At 35.4% G+C, this 24,265-nt stretch overlaps 1 protein-coding gene across 1 annotated transcript; it reads left to right on the top strand.

Moving 5' to 3' along the window:
- The first annotated feature begins 2,326 nt into the window (after nt 1-2,326).
- On the top strand, nt 2,327-23,485 carry Pi15 (peptidase inhibitor 15). Its single transcript, XM_027952753.2, has 5 exons — nt 2,327-2,599; nt 18,973-19,091; nt 20,089-20,221; nt 20,335-20,450; nt 23,350-23,485. Exons 1-5 carry the CDS (start codon nt 2,327-2,329, stop codon nt 23,483-23,485), a joined length of 777 nt encoding a protein of 258 aa, XP_027808554.1.
- Nucleotides 23,486-24,265: the final 780 nt, after the last annotated feature.

Raw genomic sequence — 24,265 nt, 5'->3', positions numbered from 1 at the left:
TGTCCCAACCCTGTATTTTGAATGGCAGGAGAACTTCTGGTTCCAAACACCTAACTGCCTTCTTAAAAAAACATGATAAACATCTGTCTCACTATAGAACATGCACCTTTCCCCCCCTTTTTTTTTTGAAATGCACTGACGAAGAGTTAAATAGTATGCATTAGGCCACACATACTGCTGGTGATCCAACTGGGAACATATCCTAGGAAACTTGGCTCACAGTTCAGTGTGCCACACGATCATCGTTTCTGTTGATTGTAAATTCACATAGTAATTCTCCTGTTGAAACATGAAGAAGACAATCCCTTCTGCAGACTGAACAAGTCAGTCTATGCTAAGTAAGATCCTATATTGAACAGTGTGTGTTTTCCAGAGTTCCTGTTGCTACTGACCACAAATGGTCCCTGTTTTATTAATAAGATCATAACACTTTACATTTTTGAAAGCCCTTTCTTTTTTTATTTATTATTTTTAGTGACACATGACAGTAGAATATATTTTGATATATCATACATGCCTGGAATATAACTTTTCATTTTGGTGGTTGTACATGATGTGCAGTTACACTGCATATATGTATGTGTTCATATATGAACATAGGAAAGTTATGTCTGATTCACTGGATCACACTCATGTTTGCATGCTTGGTTTTTGCTTTGCCTGATATTTATTTTGCTCCAATGTTTTCCTCCTATGAAGGCACTTCTGATTGTTGAATTTAGCTGCTGCTGCTAAATTCTTCACAATCTCTATGCTGTGCCCTCCAGTACTCTTCCCGGGAAGCTGAACTATTCTCTGCTTAAAATTTCAACTATATGCTTCTAAACCTGAAACAGATGTTATCTTGGCTTCAGGCTTTCACCATGAGTTTCTCTATTCACATTTTCACAAGGCAGGTAAAAAGGGAGTAATTTGCTGAATTCACTCTGTAGAGAAAGTAAAAAGGGAGGGAATGTGAAATGAGGACGAGAGAGAGAGAATATAAATATATAGATCAGAGGCAGAAAGTCACATGGAGACAGAGCACTACTGCTTGAGCATCTATTATACTAATATCATATGCTATAGTTTGGCCACTACTGATTTGCCTGGCATTCTTCTTGAATCATATTTGTGGCCACCCAGATTAACTATGTGAGCTGATCTCTTGGTTTAATATCAGCTTGCTCTTTTCAGCTCCCATGTCATTTACTGTCTTTAAAAAATGTACTGCTTGTTACTTAGCCATCTGTGTTTTCAAGAGCCCACGGTCTTTTTTTTTTTTTTTCTCCTTTCTTTCTTTTCCTACTTCTTTTTGTATGGGAACCAAAAACTAGAAAACATTAAATGAGAAAAATTAACCACTCACAGAAAAGGTGGAAGCCCAGAGAAAAGAGGTTTGTCTTTTATGGTTTGCACTTTGTAAGCTGTGGGTGTGACTCAATTTCCTCACCACCCACATAAAAAGTCACCACCCAATCACTGTTTTTTCTATCCAAAACCCCTCCCCTTTGATTTTGGCTAAGAGAGACCCTAAGAAAGACTGCCCTTTCTGGACGTTGCAAACTGTGACATATAAAAGCTGTCAGCTGCTTCTGTAGCCAGCAGCTTTCAAACCTTGCAGGCTTTTGCTCTCTGGGAGCTTGTAATAAGACATACTCCTCTTACAAGAGTTCATGCTACAACATAGCAAAGAACTTTAAATTTTTGGAAGAACAGTATATTCATTTTGGCATTGTTCAGAGGTAAGCTATTTGGCTCGACAAGTTTATCTTGCATGCATTGATTTTAAAGTAGCTCATTTTTCCTTTTTTTTTTTTAAGATATGAGATTGGATTACTATATTACTTTTTTTGTCATGCATTGTATCACTTGGTGTACAGATGTGCCTGGGAGACATTATCAGCACATTCTCTGTTGTTACCTGAGATGCATTTTTCCCCCCTCTTCACTTTCAAGGTGAATTTTAATTCCTAAAGATTCCCCACTGGAAATAAACATGCACCAATGCATTCTGTGGTTCTGGCAATTGGGGCAGATGGCTCACATTCATTTTAGGGTTAGTGGTCATGTTGTTTACTTTACTCTAGCTCTAGAAAGTTCCTCTTGGGGGTCTTTCTCATAATACAGCCAAATGAATAGAGATTTTACTGTAAGGGGTCTCCTAGCCTTCAGTTGAACATTTATTTGGATTTTTGGAGGCAGTCAAATCAAGCAATGCTCCCAAATGATGACTTTGTAAACTCATACCCTCTGGCCCTATTTTTTTTCCCCAAAGACCCTAACTCTAACTTTTCTGCTTTTAAGCAAAGTAAACTCGGTGGCCTCTTCTTCTCCGCCCCTCAAAATGATAGCAATCTCTGCTGTCAGCCATGTGCTCCTGTTCTCCCTTCTCTGTGAAGCAAGTACCGTCATCTTACTCAATTCCACTGACTCATCCCCGCCAACCAATAATTTCACTGATATTGAAGCAGCTCTAAGCGCACCACTAGATTCTACGGATCTCCCCAAAGCCAGGCGGAAGCGCTACATTTCGCAGAATGACATGATCGCTATTCTTGATTATCATAATCAAGTTCGGGGCAAAGTGTTCCCACCGGCAGCAAACATGGAATATATGGTAAGAGGAATTCTTTTTTCTTTTGAGTTCTAAGCGGGAAAGCTTTAATTCAGAGGTTAGAAGGACCTAAAGGCATCATGAGCGTTTGCATGTCGAGGGAAATGGGCTTTTTATATATTTTTTAACTTGGAAAAGATTTTTATGTGCCTGATAATGTTAAATATTGTTCCATCATAGGATTAAAGGATGTGTGTGTGTGTGTGTGTGTGTGTGTGAGTGTGTGTGTGTGTGTGTGTGTGTGTGTGAGAGAGAGAGAGAGAGAGAGAGAGAGAGAGAGAGAGAGAGAGAGAATCTACATGGATTTTTCTTCTGTGGGTCCCATAACCACTGATGAACCACATCAGGAACACAAAGAGTGGGGTATGTTGACTGATCACATTTGGAAGGTCTACTTTTAAAAAAAAATAAATCACATGGAACTTTCTCTGTGATTTCTGTATCTAATAGTCATATTTATCAGCTAAAGCATTTCTTGAAACTATTTCTTGAAATTATAGGTTTCATGAGCATGGTTTATTCTTGGGTCGGTGTCTCTTCCCTTTCTTGGACAAAGCTCTTACTGATGTTGATCTATTTGTGTTCTGAGAGAACATGCTGACTTTTTCCTCCTTGTGATTTAAGGCTTTGTCGTCCTGATAGCAGGGAAGCCAGTGCACTTGAACACTGTTCCAACTTGCCATGCACACATTCTCTGCTCTCTCTTAAAAATAGAATCTCTGTGTTCAAATCATTTTACTTGGAGAGTTAAAAAAAATGAAGTTGGTATTAAAAGGAAAGAGCCTTATTAAAGTTTATTTTGGGTTTTGAACTTATGCAAGGTTATGATTTAAAGTCCTGCATTTTCTAAGGGCATAATGTGGAGGCTGTTTAAAGCAATGAAGACCATGCATATGACATTTCCAGGTTGGGGACATGGGCTCGTGGTACTACGAACAGTTTTATAAGTACTGAACTAGAATTTGGGATTTCTGTCACAGTCTAGGTTCATATATTTTGTATAAACAGACTTTTTGAGTTTGACTCAATGTTGATGCCAATGTCACTGGAAAAAATAAAGATTTGCCAAACAATGTAAGAGAGTCATAGTTCATACAAGTTCAACTTAGACTGTGAAATGTGTTTTCTTAGACTTTATCAAAAAAAGAAAAGATATAATCATTCCTAGTGGGTGAAGAGCAGTATGATCTCATGGTTAAGATTATGGACTCTAAAATCTAGATGCTTGGATTTGAATCTTCATCTTAGAATATAAGCTGTATGAATGCCTTACCTTGCTGTTTCATTTCTATTATCTCTAACACTTTTATCATTCTGAGATGAGGATAAAAGTAGTGTATGCCTCATAAAGTTGTTGTGAGGACCAAATGAATTGAGGAGTAATTATATCAGTGCCCACAGGTAAATAGATGTTCAATTAAACATTATTTTTTATGTTTTTTTTTTAAGTTTTCTATGAAAGGCGCCTAGGGAAAACCTGTTCAAGATCTAGACCTAGAAGAGCTGGGGAAAGTGATAGATAGTGTACCTAGCATGCCTGAGGCCCTTGGTTCAATGGCCAGTACCACAAACGCAAAGATCTAAAAATAGAAACAGTTACCCATACAGAAGAAGTCTTTCAAGAGGTAAATGTAGAGCTACAAGGAGAATAAAACAAATAAATAAGTTTGAATTATTATAGAGTTTGAAAGAAATATGTAACTTGTCTTGAACAAGTTATTTAAGGTGTCTGAGATCTAGTCTCTCTTCTCTTAAAATAGGAATAAATACACATAGTAACCAATGAATCAATAATACAAGCAAACACTATGAGTAAAGGTGTAGGTAGTATAATGCAGTACAAATAAGTGAAAAATAGATACTTTTTTTCTATTTATTTCTCTCCCCCATATATCAAGAATTAATTTACTCCCTATGTATTTATTTAATTGCTTCTATGTGCCAGGCCTTGACTGATAATTTCTATAGATGATCTCATTTGATAGTTCACATTCTTCCTGTGAGGTTAAGATTCTGATCTTCAATTTACAAATGAAATCATGTAGACCCAGAGAAGGCAATGACTAAGCCCAGGTGATATGGGTAATTAATGGTATTGCTGGAATGAGAATTTAAGCATGTGTAATTCCAACAAACGTTCTTGGGGGCGGGCAGCATCTTTTTATTCACTAGATCTTGTAAACATCCCCTTGAGGGACATCTCTGGAAATACCAGGCTTTGTTTCCTCCCTTAAAATGCCATGTGAAATCTTATAGTATTCCTATTCTGTATGTCATTTCCTCATTATTTTCTTCTCAAATACTGGAACTTGTGATTTAGTTTGTTAGAATCAGAAACAATGCTGATTACATAAAAGATATTTATAAATCTTTCCTAATTCCATGAAAAGTAATGAGAAGGAGTACTCAGAACAGTGAGTACTCTAAAGCAAATAGGGACTGTCTTAAATATCCATGCACATACTCAACACATGGTTCATTCTCACATGCATTTCTCCACTTCATATTTACTGAGTATTTGCTACATGTCCACACTATTCCAAGCATTGGGGATACATTCAGGAATCACAGGGACAAATATCCTTGTTCCCTGGGTGGGAATCAGACAACAAACCAGAAAAATAAATAAATGACACAGTATGTTAGAAGGTGATAAGATTAGGAAGAAAAATCAAGTGATTTGTGGTGAGGTTGCAGTATTTTTAATGGATTTGCCGGGGCAGAGCTCACTGAGAATGGTCTGGGGGCAGGCAGACTGAAGAGCAAGGAGCAAAGGCCCTGAAGTAGGAGGAAATTGATTACTTCAGAAAAATGTGCTTGCTTTAGTGAAATCATAAAAGAAGAACTCTAAGTAATGTGGCCAAGGGAAATGCTTCATATGAATCCATCATGAAGAAAGTTGGTGAGGCGTATAATATAATCCATACCTTGGAGGCCAGAGCAGTGATTGTTAAGTGATTTTAATTGTCTAAAGCTAAGTGAAAAATGAAGAATTTACTTGGATACTGTTACCTTTATGTTAACTTGTTCAACATTGACTTGGATTGTGAACAACTGGAAAGCTAGCTTGGTTTCTAACCTGTGCCATGTACCTCAAAAACTTAGGACACCCTTTGCTAAACTACTTCACAAACATCTGTGCTCTGAGGCACCTGCCATGTATTCAAATTTTCCTTTTTCTCTGAACACTGTCACTCAAGAGCGCCTCAGACAAGAGCTTATGCTAATTGGACCAGCCTGATTCATAGTAGTTGTTTTCACCTGCAATTCTCTGAGCCTTTTACTGTGTCAGTTTCTCCCACTAATGTCTCCTCCTTAATTTATTCCTTTATTTAGAACTCTACCTTCCCAGGTTTGGATGTCAGAATGCTGGATCCTTTAATATTTCTTACACAATCACATGGGTTTTCTTCTTTTGTATTACAGAAGCCTTCATATATATTGTATTTCTGTCCTTACACTTGAGGTTAATTTACAGTTATTTGTGCATTTCTTGCTAATTTCCTAATTCTAAGCTTTCAGGGTGCTAATTCTGTGATTATTCATCTTTGTACCTCGTTCACTTGGACAATTCCTTGGATATAGACAGTGAGCACCCAGTATTTGTCAAATTCAGTTGAAATCCCTATGAATTATTATATGTATAAATACCAATAACTTCGATATTATAAACATTTTAGTAGTTTTCTCATCACCATATTTTATTCCACACACTGAAATAAAACAATTTTTTAATGAATTCTAAAAAAAATCCCTTAAAATTAGTTTGATCTTTCTTAAGTGTTTCGTTGTTAGAGTGTATAATTGACCAAACAAAACAAACACAATTTGAGCACAAGGGTGCTGATATTCATATTATGATTCTTTTTCTTTGGATATGTAGTCCATGATTTGGGGAAAAAAATACCTTATTTGATTCAATGTTCTAAAACAATGTGTTTTCACACAAATAATAGCATAGAGAGAACTTAATTATGAAATTGAAACGTCTGTATTCTTGGCTTCTGTTCTACAATTAGTTTATTGGCTAATTTCCAGAGCTCCTTGGACACCAGCTGTTTTTCATTCTTCCCAAGGGTAGCCTAAACCATGACTCTAAGCCACAAACCACACTAGTTTCTTAGAATACGAATAATCCCCAAAAGAATGAAATTGCAAAACTCACACATAGAGTAAAATTGGTAGGATGGTCTCTGAATTTGAGTCCATTGAATGAATTCATTTAAAATTTTTGAGGCTCCTCCAGGAGTGGAGGAGATCCATAGATAGAAATCTTTGTGTTTAAAGTATAAACAGTGCAGTAAAAACAAAACAAATGTGAGGGGGACCACTATGCATGTGATTCAGCATTAATAGACTGTTGTGTAAGATTGATGTCATACAAAACAGCCAGACAAATACTGTGGAGCAGTCAAAGAAGTGATAATCTCCGGTTGGCAAATCATGAAAGGTTCCTTGGAGGAGGAGCATTTGAGATAGATGCTCAGAAAGGGGCAGAATAGGATGACTGTAACAGCAGGCAAATCAATGCATTAAAAAAACCACCTGGAGAAAAAAAAATCTATTTTTGAGGAGTTTGAGAAAACATTAAGGGTTTCTTTATATCAGAGCAATTGGGAGACTGTCATGTTTGAGAGCAGGGTCAGGAGTGCATCTTAGAAAGATGACTCAGGCAGTTGAAGGAGCTCAGGATGGATATTGCCAGGGGACATGATCAGAATGCTGGTTCCTGCTAAGTAAGCAAGGCCAATTTCTTTAGGTAAAGGGTAAGAGGAATAGAACAGCTGCACCTAGAGATAGTGACAGGTAGGACAACTAGCTGAATTGCAGTGCATAAGAGAGCAAACTTCCCAGACTAGTGAGGACAGTGGACAGGCAGGTGAAGGACAATGTGAAGATAATGATGAAACAAACTGAATACTTTAAAACTGAAAAAAAGAAAAAAAATGCATAATGTAATTTCAAGAAGCCAAAGTCGTTCTCTTGATAATATGGCTTATTTTATTTTCTAAGTGCCTGAAAATATTTTTTTTTGTAGAGCTCAAAGAATAAAGTTTCCTGGACTTTTCTGGAAAAGAGAAAATTACTGGTTACCAAGTCATAGCAGGTAGTGAAGTAACAGCATGACTCAAATGAATGAATGGAGAACAGATTAATCCGTCCTCAGAGACAGCCAATAAACTATTTGCCTAGAATGATAATGCATGACTTGGGAATAGAGAAAAATGTTGATTTCGTTTATTTAGGCTTCATGTGGAAGAGAATGTGGATAATGTAAACTACTTTTTTTTTTCTTTCTTCAGTAGTTGACTTAAGACTTGTGTCTAACTTTGTCTTCCTTTTTTTTTTCTTTTCTTTTTAATGAAGCCATCTTTTGTCCCAGATGGCACATTTCCTTTCATTTGGGAAGGATAACTCAATTTTCTCATTATAAACAAAGGAAATTTGATGTGTCTAACCTAAATCTCTTCAATGAACGCTTTTATGACTACTAGCAGGCCTCTGAGAATGGCTGCCAGAAAGCAGTGGATGAGAAAAATTGCTGACGGGAGGCGTTTCTCCAGCACATTGAGAGTTCTGCATTCCTGTTCCCCTGGATGTAGAACCTTGCAAGTGCCTTGGCTTCCAAGGGAGACTGGGCACATTTTGTAGGAATTTTCTTCCAAGGTGCATGTTGATTAGTGTTACTGGTACACAAATGAAGAGGGTGGTGACCTTGATATTTCTTCCCTTACATCTATCTCTCCACATACCGAGCCCACTAATGGCAGAACATTATGGGAGTCACCATTTTCAGTAAAGCATGTAGGAAGTACAGATGTGAGAACATCAGCGTGCATGCTACGATTTAGCACCTCACCATCAGGTGTCAGGCAGCCAAGCTGAAAGTCAGATGTGCATCACATACAGGGTAACTCTATTTTCTAGTATTCAGTACCATTTTTTGGTGGTCAGTGATATTTAACCAAGGATGTAGACAAGTAATTTCATTGTGTTTCCTCTGAGTGTTTATAGAACCTAGCAACTTATTAGTCCCAAAGAGAATACTCAGTAAATATTGGTGGAACAATGGAATAAAGTCTTTAAACCTTTTTGGTTAAAGTGTGAGCGTGTGGCTGTGGTGCTCTCGTGGGCAACAGTCACTCAAGATTCAGTCATGCATTCATACCACATTATTTATTCATCTATCTAGCACTGCGCCTAAGGGTCAACGGGGAGTAGTGACACTCTTTGATAGGAAGTACTGGGGACAGAAGGCAGTGTGCTGAACATTAAAGTAGAATAACACAGGTTGCTTTGAGATTGCATGAGGATACCGAACCCAGACTTGGACTTGGGTAGGAGGCAGTGAGGGCTTGCAGAAGGAATTGTTTTAAATATTAGATATAAAAAATAAATAAACATTATACAGGATGGAGTTAAGGAAAGAGGAACAATATAGTCAATATAAAAGGATGTTCTAAGAAGGTACACAGTGCCCCAAAGATATAGACAAAATATAATGTGCCTTGTATTTTGTACATAAACGAAAGAGTGATGTTTGATGAAGTTGGGGTAAATACCAAGAAACTTGTCTGAATTTTATTCTAAGGACAAGGGAAATTATTGAAGGTTGTAGCTGGGAAGTTTCAGACACAACTTTTAATTTTGGAAAGGTCATTCTAGCCACAGGGTGTGGAGGGACCAGAGAGAGGCAGACGTGCATCCTGTCTGCACTGTCATGAGACTGTCATGACAGTCTGGGTGAGAGATAATTGAAACCTGAACTCAGCTTAGGCAATAGGGATGCATCGAAGTGAATTTGAGCTGTGAAACATTTGAGGTTCAAATTAATAGGAGCAAGTGATTCATGTGATGAGGTAGAATGAGGATTCACATGACCAGATCGTCAAGGAAGATGAGTCTAAACTAGGACAGTCAGGTTTCTCTGAGTTAGAGAACACAAAATAAAGAACAGGTTTCAGGAGGCCCTTAAGTGGCTGCAGGTTTAGCCTTGGTGTACCTGTGGATGGAGGTTGAAATAAGTGGCTATTGTGTGGGAGGGAACATTCTTTGAACAGAGAATTTGGGATGGGAATATGCATTGTTAGTCAAAATGGACCACTTTGCATGGTAGAGATAGGATAGTGTCATGGACACAGCATGCCAGGATGATTTTATGTCTGGGAATGTACTCAAGAATTTTTGCATGAAAATGTCACTATTTTTTTTTTAACTGAGATGTAAGCTATCCTTAATCCAAACCTGTTTCAGGAGCTTAGGCAGCACCAGACCTATCTAGTCCTCCTGACATACTCAGGTTAAGGTGTTTTGGGAAACTCATCAAAGAACTTCAGAAAAATAGAAGTTATTTGGTCTGGGCAGCCTGGTGCTATGAATTTAATATATATAAAAAACATTTAATAAACAGTCAATGGCCATTTAATAGTTATGAACTTGTGGTGTATGATTGCCTATGAGGATTTCTGAAGAATGACTTGGAAGAGGGGTAGGGAAGATAGATACTAATAGATTAAATGGGTCACTAAAATATATCTACCTCTAATCCCTGCTGCTTGGGGGGCTGAGGCAGGAAGCTCATGAGTTCAAAGCCAGCCTCATCAATTTAGCGAGGCCCTAAACAACTTCGTGAGGCCCTAAGCAACTTAGTGAGGCTCTAACCAGTACCACCCCCGCTAAAAAATAATAATAAAATACATTTAGACTTGGGTTTGGAGAGATTGGATCAAAGCCTGCCTCAGCAACTTAGTAAGACTATCCATAGCACCTAAAATGAGGTACCAAGCATTTTTTTTTTTACATATATAGGGAAGAATGCTCAATAAGTTGTTTTTAGACTAAACTTTTCATGAAATCTCTTAAAATTTCACACCATGTACTTTAAACCAAAACAGTCCAAAAATGTTACTTAAGGACACAATATTTTTTCCTACTAAAAAGTGCATCAAATTCATATTTCATAAGTTAGTTAAATATGAACATTCTACCAAATCTGTCTCTCTGCATTCCAGAGAGATCATGATTTCAGCAGGCCGTAGGTAGGCGGAAAGGCATTTGCATTCTTCTGACTAAGTGGGCAATGCTAGATATGGGGTTTGCATGTGTATCACAGGACAGTTTAACAGTCAAGAAATCTGCTTTTAGAATGCTGTAACATTGAGTTGTTGAAAAGAAAAAAAAATAACCACACATGAAAATGCCTTCCTGGCTCATAATTGCAGAATTAAATGATAGCTGGTGTGTATTATATTTCTCTGGAAAGGAGAACCACTGCAAGAAGCCATTCATCAATGAATGGTTTTAAAGTTAAAGATAAAATCATATGGTAAAGAGTGACTTGAAATGAATCAGTATCTCAAAACTTTTAAAATGTTCTGTCATGTTATTTTTCACTATCTAACATTATTTTCCCTGTGTGCAAGCTCCTTATCATTTCTACAAAATTTTGTTTTTGACTCTGTTAGTTGCTTCAGGGTAGATCTGTTGAGTGGATATTCATGCTTAATAAGGTGATCAAAAGTGCACTGTCCACTGTTTCCCATTTAGAGGACTCTAGCACTGACATCACAAATATTCTCAAATCCCCACAAATAATTGTTTTCATTGAATACACTCTTGCCCATATAGAAGTGTGCTAGTCACCCACTATCTCACCAAACCCTCACCACAGTCGGCAGAGATGAGTGCCACAGTCTGGCTGGGCAAAATAACCGGGGGGTGACAAGCAACTTGTGAAGATTGAAACAGCGGGAGCCGCTTTATTACGGGACAGCAGAGGTATATATACTTAACTAATTACACACAGCTTAACTTAATTAACATAAACTAGATACAGCAGTCAGTCATTAAGGAATCCTCATCATCTTAATGGCTCGCTGGCCACTCCTCCTGGCAAAGTGCCAGGCGCTATCTTGACTTGATTTCAGCCCTCAACAGATGAGGATAATTTTTCTTATTTAAAGACAGGGAGCCTTGGGACAGGGTTGTGGCTCAGTGGTAGAGCGCTTGCCTAGCATGCGTGAAGCACTGGGTTCGATTCACGGCACCACATAAAAAATAAACAAATAAAATAAAGGTATTGTGTCTATCTTCAACTAAGGAAAAAATATATATATATTTTAATAAAGATAGGGAGGCTGAAGCTTGTGGGGTATAAATTCTTCAGTCCTAGAGCAACACAGTAGTACAGTATAGGCTTCCCTTCCTGTGTTCATCTGTCCTGTTCATGAGCCCAGTGGATGGAGGATTTTCCTACATGCACTTTATTTTAGGACATCATTGAATAGTGGAAAGAATTTCTTCATGTGGAATCAAACCTTGCCTTCTGTACTCTTTCTACCCTTGGAAACCATGTAGGAAAACTGATAGTACCTGAAGTCTTGAATGGTTACTAGGAGGGAAGAAAAGCTCTATATCATTGACTCTCAACTCCATCACTCAGCTCTTTCTCAGCCACCAGCCCTTTTGTGGGGAAGGCCTCCTTGTCATCTCTCACATGACCAGTGCTGCCAGTAGAGGCTCTCAGGGAAGACTGCACAAAGATATTTGACTTATTAAAATCCTGGTAATGGCAAGAAGTGGTATCATTAAAAAAAAAAAAAAAAAAAAGAAAACTGAAGGCACCAACCCTCTCTTACTTCACAGAAGAACAGTACCAGTTAGATCATCTTGGGACTGGAAGCTGTGTGTGGTTCTGCACCAGCAGGGCCCCTGGTATCCTCCCTGAAAGGGTTACAACATGCATGTGTTCTTCTGATAGTGAGAGTAAGATGAATAGAATTGACCTGCAGAATAGAGGTGACCGATTATTCTCTGTTTGTCCTACTTCTGTGGATGCATCCTCAAGTCAGTGGCAGATTTGGTGGGCACAGTCTCCTGCTGATTCATATTATCATGAATTAAGTTGCCTGTGAATTAAATGGGTGTTTTATATGAAGACTTGATGGAAAGGGATGCCTGAATTTTTATCCTTAAGATTTTGGATTTTTAGAAAGTTACATACATATTTCTCTGACATTTTTAACAAAATAACAAATCCCACCATTATGCACAATTATAATGCACCCTAAGAAATACAGAGAAAAATAATACATCAGGGATCACAAGTGTTGGCAATAATTCAATTCAGAGTCCCTAAAAACAATGCGTCTGTTTGTAGATAAAGAAACCTACATAGGGATATGTTTTAGTCATTTTTTTTGTTTGTTTGTTTGTTTTGGTATGACCAAAAGAACTGGCAAGAACAATGTAGAGGAGGGAAAGTGTATTTGGGCCTCAGAGTTTCAGAAGTCTCAGTTTGTAGATGGCTAATGCCATTGCTCTGGGCCTCAGTAGGGCAGAACATCGAGGCTATAGGATGAGGTGAGGAAAGTAGCACAGGACAGGAAAACCAGGAAGCAGAGAGAGCTCTGCTTACCAGGCAGAAAATACATACCCCAAAGGCACACTCCAGTGACCTATTTCCTCCAGTCACATGGTACCTGCCTACAGTTACCACCCAGTGAATCCATTCAAATGGATTAATGCATTGATTATGTCAAGGCTCTGATACCTGATCATTTCACCTCTAAGCTTTCTTGCATTGTCTCATACATGAGCTTTTGGGGGACACCTCCTATCTAAACCATAACAGAACAGTACTCATCTTACCTAAAAGATGTCTTCTTTTAAACATGTAGGAAAAAATCCATAGGATCCCATCTTAGCATTTTTAGATAAGAATGGTTCTGATTTTTGAGGCTCTAGAGGAATGTTGTTATTGTTTTAATCAAGTACCTTTAACCATCTTCTGCTGTAACCAAGTATAATCATATTAATTTTATTCAATTAGTCTAATCAGTACCCAATATTTTCCCTATGAGGTCCCTTCTCTGTCTCTGCTCCCACACTTCCTGTCCTCCAGCCTGAGGAGTCTCGCACTCGCTGTGCCTCCTGTCTGGTTTAACACTGGTTGCTGTGTATTCAGTTCTGTTTCCTCTATCACCCTTTCACTAACATTTCTATCTAATGAGAACAGATGCACCAATTTTATGACAGAATCTCAATCATGCCCATGAGTGTTTTAAACTTTTGGCGGCCCTCAGGGGAAATACTTTAATCATCACTTAATTTTTTTTTTTTTTAGTGGCTGTCAGCATCACTTCTGAAAGTCAGTACTCTTTCCCCAAGCTAACAAAAAGAACAAATAGCCTTAGCTGAGTTATTAAAAGCAAAAACCAAAAATGTGGCCTATGTACCAAGCATCTACTTTTTATATAAATAAGTGAGAAAACGGCCACATGAATGTCCAAGAACATAGCATCTATAGCACATAGCATCTGCCTCTACAACATGGCTCTCACAACATGGTCAATTCATAAATCTGTCTCTAGACACTCAATGTAAAACTTTTTTTTAGCACTTTATATCTTTGAAATATTTCCATGTACACAATGTATTTTTTCAGAGTTAAGTATAATTGTCAAAATTAATATTCTTGTTCCTTCAATTTTTAATTTCAAATTCTGATTTTTTATAAATATAGCAGGTTTTAGCAATTATATTTACCCACTGATTAAAAATTTTAAACTGTATTTATAGATTTAATATTTGATTTCCACATTTATTATTTCAACTGACTTATTGATAATTATCCTTTCCAGGTATTTAAATGACATGTAAGCTAAGAAAAACAATGACTCTTAAATTCTCCTAAATTTTAGATTTTAAGTACTGTCTTAAAAATGAAATTAAAACATTTTCTTATCATTTTCAACTTAAAAATCACAAATTTAAGCAATTACTTTATATTGAAAATATGACTGCTCTGTTACTTTAATATGCTGTATTCTTTTAAATATTACAGATAATAATAAAAGCAAGTAAATACAGATTTCCTTATCACAATATTCATCATTTTAAAATTTTACACATTTAAAAACTTCTATATATTTTTTATGAGGCAAAAGATGCTATCTATTTAAAGGAGAAAAAAAATGTCATCTTAAGCAAGCACAGAGTTATGGTTCCAAGTAACAATTATTGCTGCTTTCCAGTTTGACCACATTTCTTATTGGCTAGAGATACTGGCTGGGATTTAAGAAGGGAGCTTCAGATGTCATGATGTTTCATGATCCTGGCTGCCACAATGTTGTGGATCCCCAAACTTAAAGATAGTTGATTAGACAACCTCTTATCAGGGTTGGATTCATATCATTGTCTAATTTTTATGTCTTCTTATGAAAGCAAGTGACCTCCAATCCATCAACATTCTCTTACTCAATTCTGTATTCTTTAGCTCAAGTCTAGAAAATCTCTGAACTTGATGAGAATCCTGCATTCTTTTCATATTCATCTTATCTCTTAGGGTCACAATTCGTCTAGGTTTTTAAAATGACATCAGTTTGAATTCTGGATCTCTCTCAGGTCTTAGTCTAAGTTGTTTCAACTTCTTGTGATTTATAGGCAAGGTACTGTGTCCAGCTTGATCTATCTTATTATGTAATGAGCAGAATAACTCATAGTGAATGTTTTAGTCGAAAGGTAATTCAGTTTATGAACTGATCAAATAAATAACTCTAAACAACAAAGAACAGAAGAAAGCCATTTGTACAAGTCTATGCACACTCTGATGCCATTGTAAGCCATTTTATTTTACGAATTACCTAATTTTACCATAACATCTAACTTCTAGGGAGTCCTATAAATGTGTTTGCACATTCATTCAAAATAATCTTAATTTTTGCCTCATCCTCACGGAGTAAGAATTGAGGTGTTTTATGAGTAAATTATCTGTGAAAATGTCTTACCTATTTAGAGAGGAAAGAACTAGTGAGACAGCATGCCAAAGCTGTTTGAATACAAGCTACCAAAATAGCAGGTGTCTATTTTTTCCTAATGAAAAATAATACTGGTTTGCCTATTTTCTAGGCATTCCATAGAATTAGGTGTATACTTGTATCCTTGTTTCCTCTGATGGTACATTCATAGGCTAAAATATTAAAATCATTTCAAATAAATGCTCAGAAAAAGATGCCAGAGAAATTCACTGGATAGATTGATCATCATGAATTCAAAAATTTATAAACTAAGTCAAATGCTTAGGCAATTTACAATTTACAACTCATTCCCTGAATTTGACAAATTCTTTCACATTATTGCCCTGGTGACATTCAGTCCAACTTAGAGCGTCTGGGGAGAAAAAAAAAAAAAAGTACTACATGTGGGTTTACTCCTTACAAACTGTAAGTCTTTTGTTAAAATATCCTGTAGTTTCTCAATATAGTTATGATTGTTATTTTCACAACTCAAAGATCTCATCATAATCATAAACTCAGATACCTCAGAAGATTAAAGACATTCTATGTACCCATTTTTTTTTTTCCTGGAAGATATAACCAGTGGAGAAAGACAGTGACAGCAAATGCAGTTTACCTGAAGATATGATGTAATTCCCAAATATCAGGGCTCCCTATTAAGACAGCCCTCCCTTCTATGGAGGGTGGGTTTAACTCACAAAGAGGCAAGAAAGATACAGCGCCTCTGACTTCTCCTGCAGCAGGCATTCGAGGGAGTCAGTCATATCTCCCATAGGAAGGGCAAGTCACCCCCTCTGTATGGGACCTTGTCAGTCTGTGTCTATCATCCTTTCCAGAATCTTCCTTTAGGGACATGGAGTAGGCAGAAATCCTTCCCTCCAGTTCTCTAAAAGCAAATACATGCAGAGAAGGAAAGCAGTCATTCCTCTTCCCTTGAAACCATCCTCTTCAAAATTTTACTTAAGATGTTTTTACATAGATACAGCTAAAAACGTGACCCTCCGTAATGGTGAACACATTTACTTCATATCAAAATCCCTTATAATAGTTAATAAAGAATGCTTTTGTAAGATAAGATACTTTTTCATGTTTGAAATTTTTTGTTTACCTTTTTGAACACCCAATATTTAGCTTTTCAACATATGAATGAGCATAAAGGCAGGCTTTATATATATGGTAAATTACTTCTAAAATTGTTTAATGTTTTAAGTTTCTCATTATTTCCTTTTTTACTATATTTTTTTTGTATATTTAAGGTATAGAACATGACCTTTTGATACTCATATAGATATTGAAATAGTCAAAGATTGTTAAATATTTTAAATTATTTGGATTGAGAGCTGAGCAAGTCACAGGACAATATAACAGATCTTTCAGGCTCAGATGTAGGAGTTGCTCAAGTGCCTATAAATCATGAGAAGCTGAAGATGAAAGGGACCCTAGACGTAACCTCACGCAAACTCCTTATTTTATGGATGAGTTGCATAGGAGATAATAATTGACATGTCCTCGGTCACAGATGATCTGAGTAGGAGAAATAGGGATAGAACACAGGATCCTTGAGTCTCAGGTCTTATTTGTACCATGGTGTGGTTCCATTTTAGCAGAAGATTATAAGAAAGTGTCTTTAGATCTGGGTTCACACTTTACTTCAATATGAAAACGATGCCCAGGTAAATACAATTAGTTAAGAACATTTCAGGAAAAAAAAAATTTGTTGACACTATCTGTCTGAAATTCCTTTGTGAACTAATTTTGTACTATGGTAAACTGCAATCGACATTTCAGAAATTCATGTTATTAATATTTGGTGAAAGAAGAAATATTAGATAGAACTATATCAAATGAGTCTGATGTTTAATATGCATTTATATTTGTTACCATTGGATTGACAGGCTTATCTCAATAGTTGCATAGGGAAATCAAGCCAAGCATTTAAAATTTTTGGAAGTGCATTTGAGTCCTAGAATACTTTGAGTTTATGTGAACTCTGTGAGTTTACTTCATGCAATCCTATATCAATTTGTGGAAGATGACTTTTTTCATAATTTAAAACAATTTCTGACTAACAAATCTCTTTTGAGGGTAAGTGCCATGGTCTTATTGGATAAGTGTCTCTTGAAGAGTTCATTTTTTTTCTCATTTTGTTTCAAAGTCATTGTCTTAATTTTCTTTCACTTCAATACATTTCCATGTTAAATAAATCTATGTAACCCATTATCCTTGGAAAAAGATTAAGACTTTTCAGTGTTATGATCAAAAAGTCCCATAAGTTTGCTAGAAAACTTGTAACTTGCAGTGAATGCAAGGCTATTAACTCTTGCTCTGTTGTACACAACTCACAACCTGGTAGAAGAGAAAGACACCAAGTTTTCACGTGAAGCTCCATGTTAATTTGAGTAGTTACAAAACTCTCCCTTCCTTCTTCATATAATGCCTTAGCTTTCTCAAATAAATTAATAGCCACTCTCCAGTTACAATTTGAACACAGTTTTCAGCTAGGATATATAAATATAATAAATAATGTAGGAAATAATGTTATGACTTTGAACTATGAAATTTAATGTTAAAGTTATTCTTTCCACCAGATAAATCATCACTAAATAATGTTCCTACTAGGGAGGAATTTTGGAAAACATTTTTGCTTGGAAGAATGCTATTTATTTTCTATTTTGTGCCTTATGCCTTATGACTACCTAGAAAATAGATTGTCATTTCAGAGTGACTTATTATTGTCAGGTCCACCAATACTTGGCTTAATTTCCTTATCCAGCCATGGAGATGAGCCTATCAATCCATATAGTAACTAATATAAATACATATTAAACCTAAGGGTCATTCAAATATTGTCCTACAAATTTTTTCCATGAAAGAAAATTTGCCGTACATGAATAACATCCTTATTAATTTGCCTTTCTTTTTCAAGGAAAGTAAGTTACTATTTTTCTTAATTTATTTAATTAAACCATATTATACAGCATTTGTGTCACACCTTTGGTACGTACCATTGTCAAGTTATTTTCAATCATGATTTGTTTCTAGCTCATACCAACTAAAAATATAAATTCTCTTATTATTGTACTGCTATAAAAAGTCAAATGATAAAACATGAAGGTTCCATTTGGTTAATCATGCTATAATATAAACTGAACTTTGGAATTTGCAATATAATATTAGTGTTAATTTTGAATAAATTTGATCATATTTGTTTTTAAATATATTAGTAGCACGGCTCCTTATGACTTCTAGGGAAATCTATTGACTTTGCTGGATTCAAATTTCAGTGGTCAGTATGAGATGTCCTTGTAAGTCATGAATAAACATGGTATTTTTTAAACGTATCCTTTACCAAACTCAAAGTCTGGATGTTGAATCTAAGAGCATTATAAAGACAATATTCTTTTTGTAGTACAACCATATCAAATTATGGAACTTTGAATAACAATGGTGTGAAGTAGCTTTCTTCTAGTTCTTTCTAGAATTAAAAGAACTCTAGGAAATAGTAGCACTGCTACTTTCCATTTACTTTGTGTTTGTTATAGCAAATCCAGTAAAACTGAAGGTTTTTTACCCCTACAGGTTTGGGACGAAAATCTTGCAAAATCTGCAGAGGCTTGGGCGGCCACTTGCATTTGGGATCATGGACCTTCTTACTTGCTAAGATTTTTGGGCCAAAATCTGTCTGTCCGAACTGGCAGGTAGGAAGCAGTTTTGCTGATACAGTTTATTTACATGATTTTATTTCATGGGAGAATTATTGTATTATATGGGAGAATTACACCAGTTCCAAGTGACATCAGAAGATATTTATTTAGTGTTCACTCTGAATCAGGCCTCGATATTTGGTCTATGAATATTTTAGATGTCTTCAAGAATTATGAAATTAGTTAAAAAGTCCAAATAAGACCAGGTTCCCTTTCAACACTTGCAACACTTTCCCTTAGTCTGTATCTCTCGCTGACCTCACAAAATCCTAGAAATGGTCACATGTATGATGATGTGTCCCATTGCCTCTCAGGAAAAAATTCCAATTGTGGCAGAAGCCATTTGTATTTGTGTGTGTGTGTGTGTGTGTGTGTGTGTGTATGCGCGCGCATGCGCAAGCTTTCTCATAGTTGTATGTATCTGCACATAAATAAATTGATTAGTAGACAAAATAAAAAATATTTATATTTACATATATGCATATATATGCAGGCATATACAACTATGGAGAAAGCTATTCCCATTGATAGGATACTTTTTCTCCCAGTGTGGATTGTCATTATCTAGTGTTCCAAAGTTTCATTCTTTTTCCATATAGGGAGAAAAATCAGGTGTGCTAATATTAAAATCAAAGTGATCTAAATTTAAGGAAAAAAATGCATTTAAAGCTAGTATTATGACTACTTCTATATATCTAATTTTCAATTACTCGAGGACATAGATTAAATAAGATTTTGATAGCTCCTAAAATATTTACATTTTCTTTCTTCAAAATAACCCAACACATATTTAGACAAATATAGGGTCACTTCCTCCAGTCCTGGACGTTTTTGCATGCTTGCTACTACTTGGAAAAATTCCAAGAGTAAATATGCTGTTGGATACTCATGAATAATCTTTTTATTAAATCAACTAACAATGTAACATGAGTCCATTATAAATTACCATTGCTATAATCATACATGCTTTTTTTTTTCTTTTGACATCTAGATATCGTTCTATTCTCCAGTTGGTCAAGCCATGGTACGATGAAGTGAAAGATTACGCTTTTCCATATCCCCAGGATTGCAACCCCAGATGTCCTATGAGATGTTTTGGTCCTATGTGCACACATTATACACAGGTTGTTTCAATTGTCTTTTTAATGTTCAATTCATATTTTTTAAAAATCTTATTATATATTGAGGGACATTCATTTTCTTAGCAATATTGGAAAATATTGGTTTATTTTCACAGATGGTTTGGGCCACTTCCAATCGGATAGGATGTGCAATTCATACTTGCCAAAACATGAATGTGTGGGGATCTGTATGGCGCCGCGCCGTGTACTTGGTATGCAACTATGCCCCAAAGTAAGTACCAGGTTGTATTCTGTTTCCTGGATCCCTGAACGTGTTAAATATCTCCAGTCTCATAGGCATTTTTGACAGATAAATGTGTAAGACTTACTATTCATTTGGCTTCTAATCCTCAAATCCACCATCATTTATTCCTATATTTTTGAAAAACAATTAGGTAAAAGGTTTCTTTTAACAAGGGCAGGGATTCTGGGGTAAAATGGTAAGCAAAACAATCTGAGACAGTGTTCTCACTAAAGTCTCCTTACCATCTTCTGTCATAGCAATTGCAAACACTTCCTAATCGTACTTTGTAAGATTTTAATAACTATATAGAGGACATCAGAAAAGAATCTGCTAGGAACTTATCAATACACAATAGTCTCATATATCAATATAGAATGTTGTCTCACCTTTTTCACTAGGAAAACACAGTATTGGAAATGAATCCTTTCTTTCTTATTATTTTTAGATTTAAAAAATTCATATTCTCAATCTTTGGCCCACATAGAATATATTATAGAAATTTATCAAAAATTATAAAATAGTCATATTTATGAACAAGCTATAGTATAGAAGGATCAATAGACATTTGCCAACTTTTGAAAAAATGCCTTCCTGATAACAATAGCTCTTTAGAAGATAAAATGCTCCAATATTTATACACAGTTCTGTTCCCATTTGGAATAAATAACAAAATGTGCAAAGGATTTATGATACTCTTGGTGTCGTCCAAAGTAAGTCCCAAACAAAGATTTTCTCCAGCTATTCCAACACAGGGTGGGAGTGAGAAAATGTGTCAGGAATAAGTGCATTACTCATTGATATGGTGGTGTGCCAGTGGCAGTGTTTTTGTAAAGTTAGAAAAATAGTGATTTTCCAGATGGTCCCCTCTTTATAATTATTAGGTTAGGGAGGTTTGGAAAACAGAATGTTTATTAATAATAATAATTCTTAAAATGTAGCATTAAGAATAGGCATTAAAACTGTGCATTTGTTGGACATTTTATTTTCCCACTTTTTATTTTCCTATTGTGCCTTTCCACTTTCTCCTGCCATAAATAGGCTAGATAGTAACCAAATGGTGAAAATGGTATTTGTTTCATCCATTTAAGAATTTTGGTTTTGCCCAATGATTAGAATTTTCTAATATTATTGATGAGCTCCATGATTGTTTTTTAGATCCAAAAAATTAAGATATTGCATTAACATGCTATATTTTAGTTTTAACAAAATTTTCTGGAAACTAGGTAATGAAAAGTTTAAAAATCTTGACTGGTAGGGAAAAAATAAGAGCAAAAAAGAGAATTTAATTAGATGGAATAGGAAAAAAGTAAAATAACATGATCAACCAACTGATTTATTGTTGAATATAATTAATTCAATAAAATCTGATATTTATGTAAAAGTTCTTAATATAATATAGAATGTCACATATAATAAAATTTTATTTTTGATTTTTTTCTTACCAAAAATATGTGTTTCAAAAAGTGATGGAAAATAAGTAGAAAATAAAATTTAGATACATAGCCTGGATCCATATACATTTTTAGCTTTGGGTAATTAGATACAGAATGGAACGAGATGGAGTTAAGAAGCCAGGCACACTTAGAATGGGCCTTGAATGTTTCAGGACAAGCAGGTGATGTCATTAGAATTATGCTTCCTGAATATTATCCTCAAGGCAGACTGCAGAATAAATTAAACAGAAGTGGAAAGTCTTAAAATTCCATCATTTTATAATATTAATAATAAATTATCAAGCTTTTCATTTTATGGGTAAATTTTCCTGTATGTGCATTTTATTTTTTTAAAAAAGTGGGGGTCTTTATTTAATTGGCTATACTAGATATTTTCATGTCCTCATTGTCATTGCCTATTTTTTTTTTCAGAGTTTAAAGAAGATAAGAACCACTTGTTTCACATTTTAACCTCTTACCTGTTATTTTCATTTCCTCAATCTTAGGTTTTTAACATTTATAATCAGAATTCCTCCTGAAACTTCAGTTTCCTTCACATTGCTCTCTATATTAGTATTTCTTAATGCTCTAGTCACTATCACCATGCAAACTTCTCCTTCATAATTGAAAGAGTCAAATAACAGTCTGGTATTGCAGCTATTTTAAACTTGTCTAAATGGTGAATTTGGTTTATTATGATGATCATGGCCATCCATACAGTGGAAGAAAAATATTGATAGCACAAAATAATTCAGTCAAATGTGTTCAGGATTAAAAAATAATAGCAGTAACTGAAAAAATTTTGAGTAGCTATGAATTTGAATTTATATGTTAGAAAGGTTTTGAAATCACCTCTCGTTGTCTCTATAAACCCTCATTCTCTTACTATGAGAATACAGTTGTGCTTTTCTCTTTATTTTATGAAGACTGGGACCTAAAATATTTTAAAACTTTGTAAACACATCTTATGAACATTTATAGCGTATTTATTGTGGATATGGTGACTTACTCATTTCATAATTTCTGAGCATCCCAGAACATACTAGGTATTTTGTTAACCATCCTTAGGAAGAATTAGCATGAGTTTAGAAGCATTAAGTTTAAGTGACAAAGACCTGATTATGTGCTCTTGAAGCCTGCCAGAGGAGGCAGATTTGTGGATGGAACATACTAGAGTCCCATGATCTGGGGTATCACCATGCATTGTAGGGCCTCATTTCTTACCTGTGAATTAAGATAATACTAGCTTACACAGAAAGAAAGTATTTTAAGAGCAAAATATATAGAATACCTTATGGTGGGAATAAGAAATGGATGTACTTTTAGGTGGCTTTCTAAAATAAGCTTCTGAAAAAGATTCTCATCTGCCAATACATATGAGCATGACCTTAAGGACAATCTGATTTTTAAAAATGAGTGAGTATGACTGATGCCATTTTGTTTTCTCCTTCCAGGGGCAATTGGATTGGAGAAGCACCATATAAAGTAGGAGTGCCGTGTTCATCCTGTCCTCCAAGTTACGGGGGATCTTGTACTGACAATCTGTGTTTTCCAGGAGTAACGTCAAACTACCTATATTGGTTTAAATAAGCTTACCTTTTTCTCCAGGAAATGTCATGGTTTCTGGGAATCATAAGCATATATATATATTGAATTTTGCACATATTATACATATTTTATAATGATAAACTTGTTTCATTTTAGTATTCATTTGTATAGTATTTTTCTAGTATGCCGTTTAATCCTTGAATACAATCAAAACATCCATTTCTATTTTCTGACCTCTAAATTAAAATATTGTATAGGTAGTGATGACATAGTTGATGCAGTCAATTCCAAAACTTGCATTCCAAAGGAATTATGATATTATGTTCCTAAAGAATAAAATATACCTTCAACCTGTAATGTGTATGTGTGCATTATACACATATATACAGACATATGTGTATGTATATGCACACAAACATACTATGTGATGCAACACATAGATATTACAATACAATGGTTAACTTGAGGAAACTTTAAAAAATATTCTAAAATATATTTGAGGTGGTGGTACATCTTAGCACCAATTCTGTAATATGCACAAAAATGATAGTTTGCAAAATAACACTCGCCCAGTGATACCTGAAAATAATAACTCAATTAATGGATCAAACATTTCGGAGTTATTTTATATTATTGGAGTCTTCCAAAGGCTGTGCTCATTTTATGTAAATTTATACATCCCACCTTTTGTTTGGTCTTATTTGATTGAATCAGTAGTCACATGTTGAGTTCTTTCTACAGGCTCTTTTTCCACTCTGGTGGTTATGTTCTGATAATGCAAAGATAATTGGATAGAGTTCCTGCCTTAAGAAGCTCACAGAG

This window comes from Marmota flaviventris, chromosome 15 (genome assembly GCF_047511675.1).
Source record: "Marmota flaviventris isolate mMarFla1 chromosome 15, mMarFla1.hap1, whole genome shotgun sequence".
NCBI classification, from domain to species: domain Eukaryota; kingdom Metazoa; phylum Chordata; class Mammalia; order Rodentia; family Sciuridae; genus Marmota; species Marmota flaviventris.
This window is presented reverse-complemented; position numbering and strand designations above follow the sequence as displayed.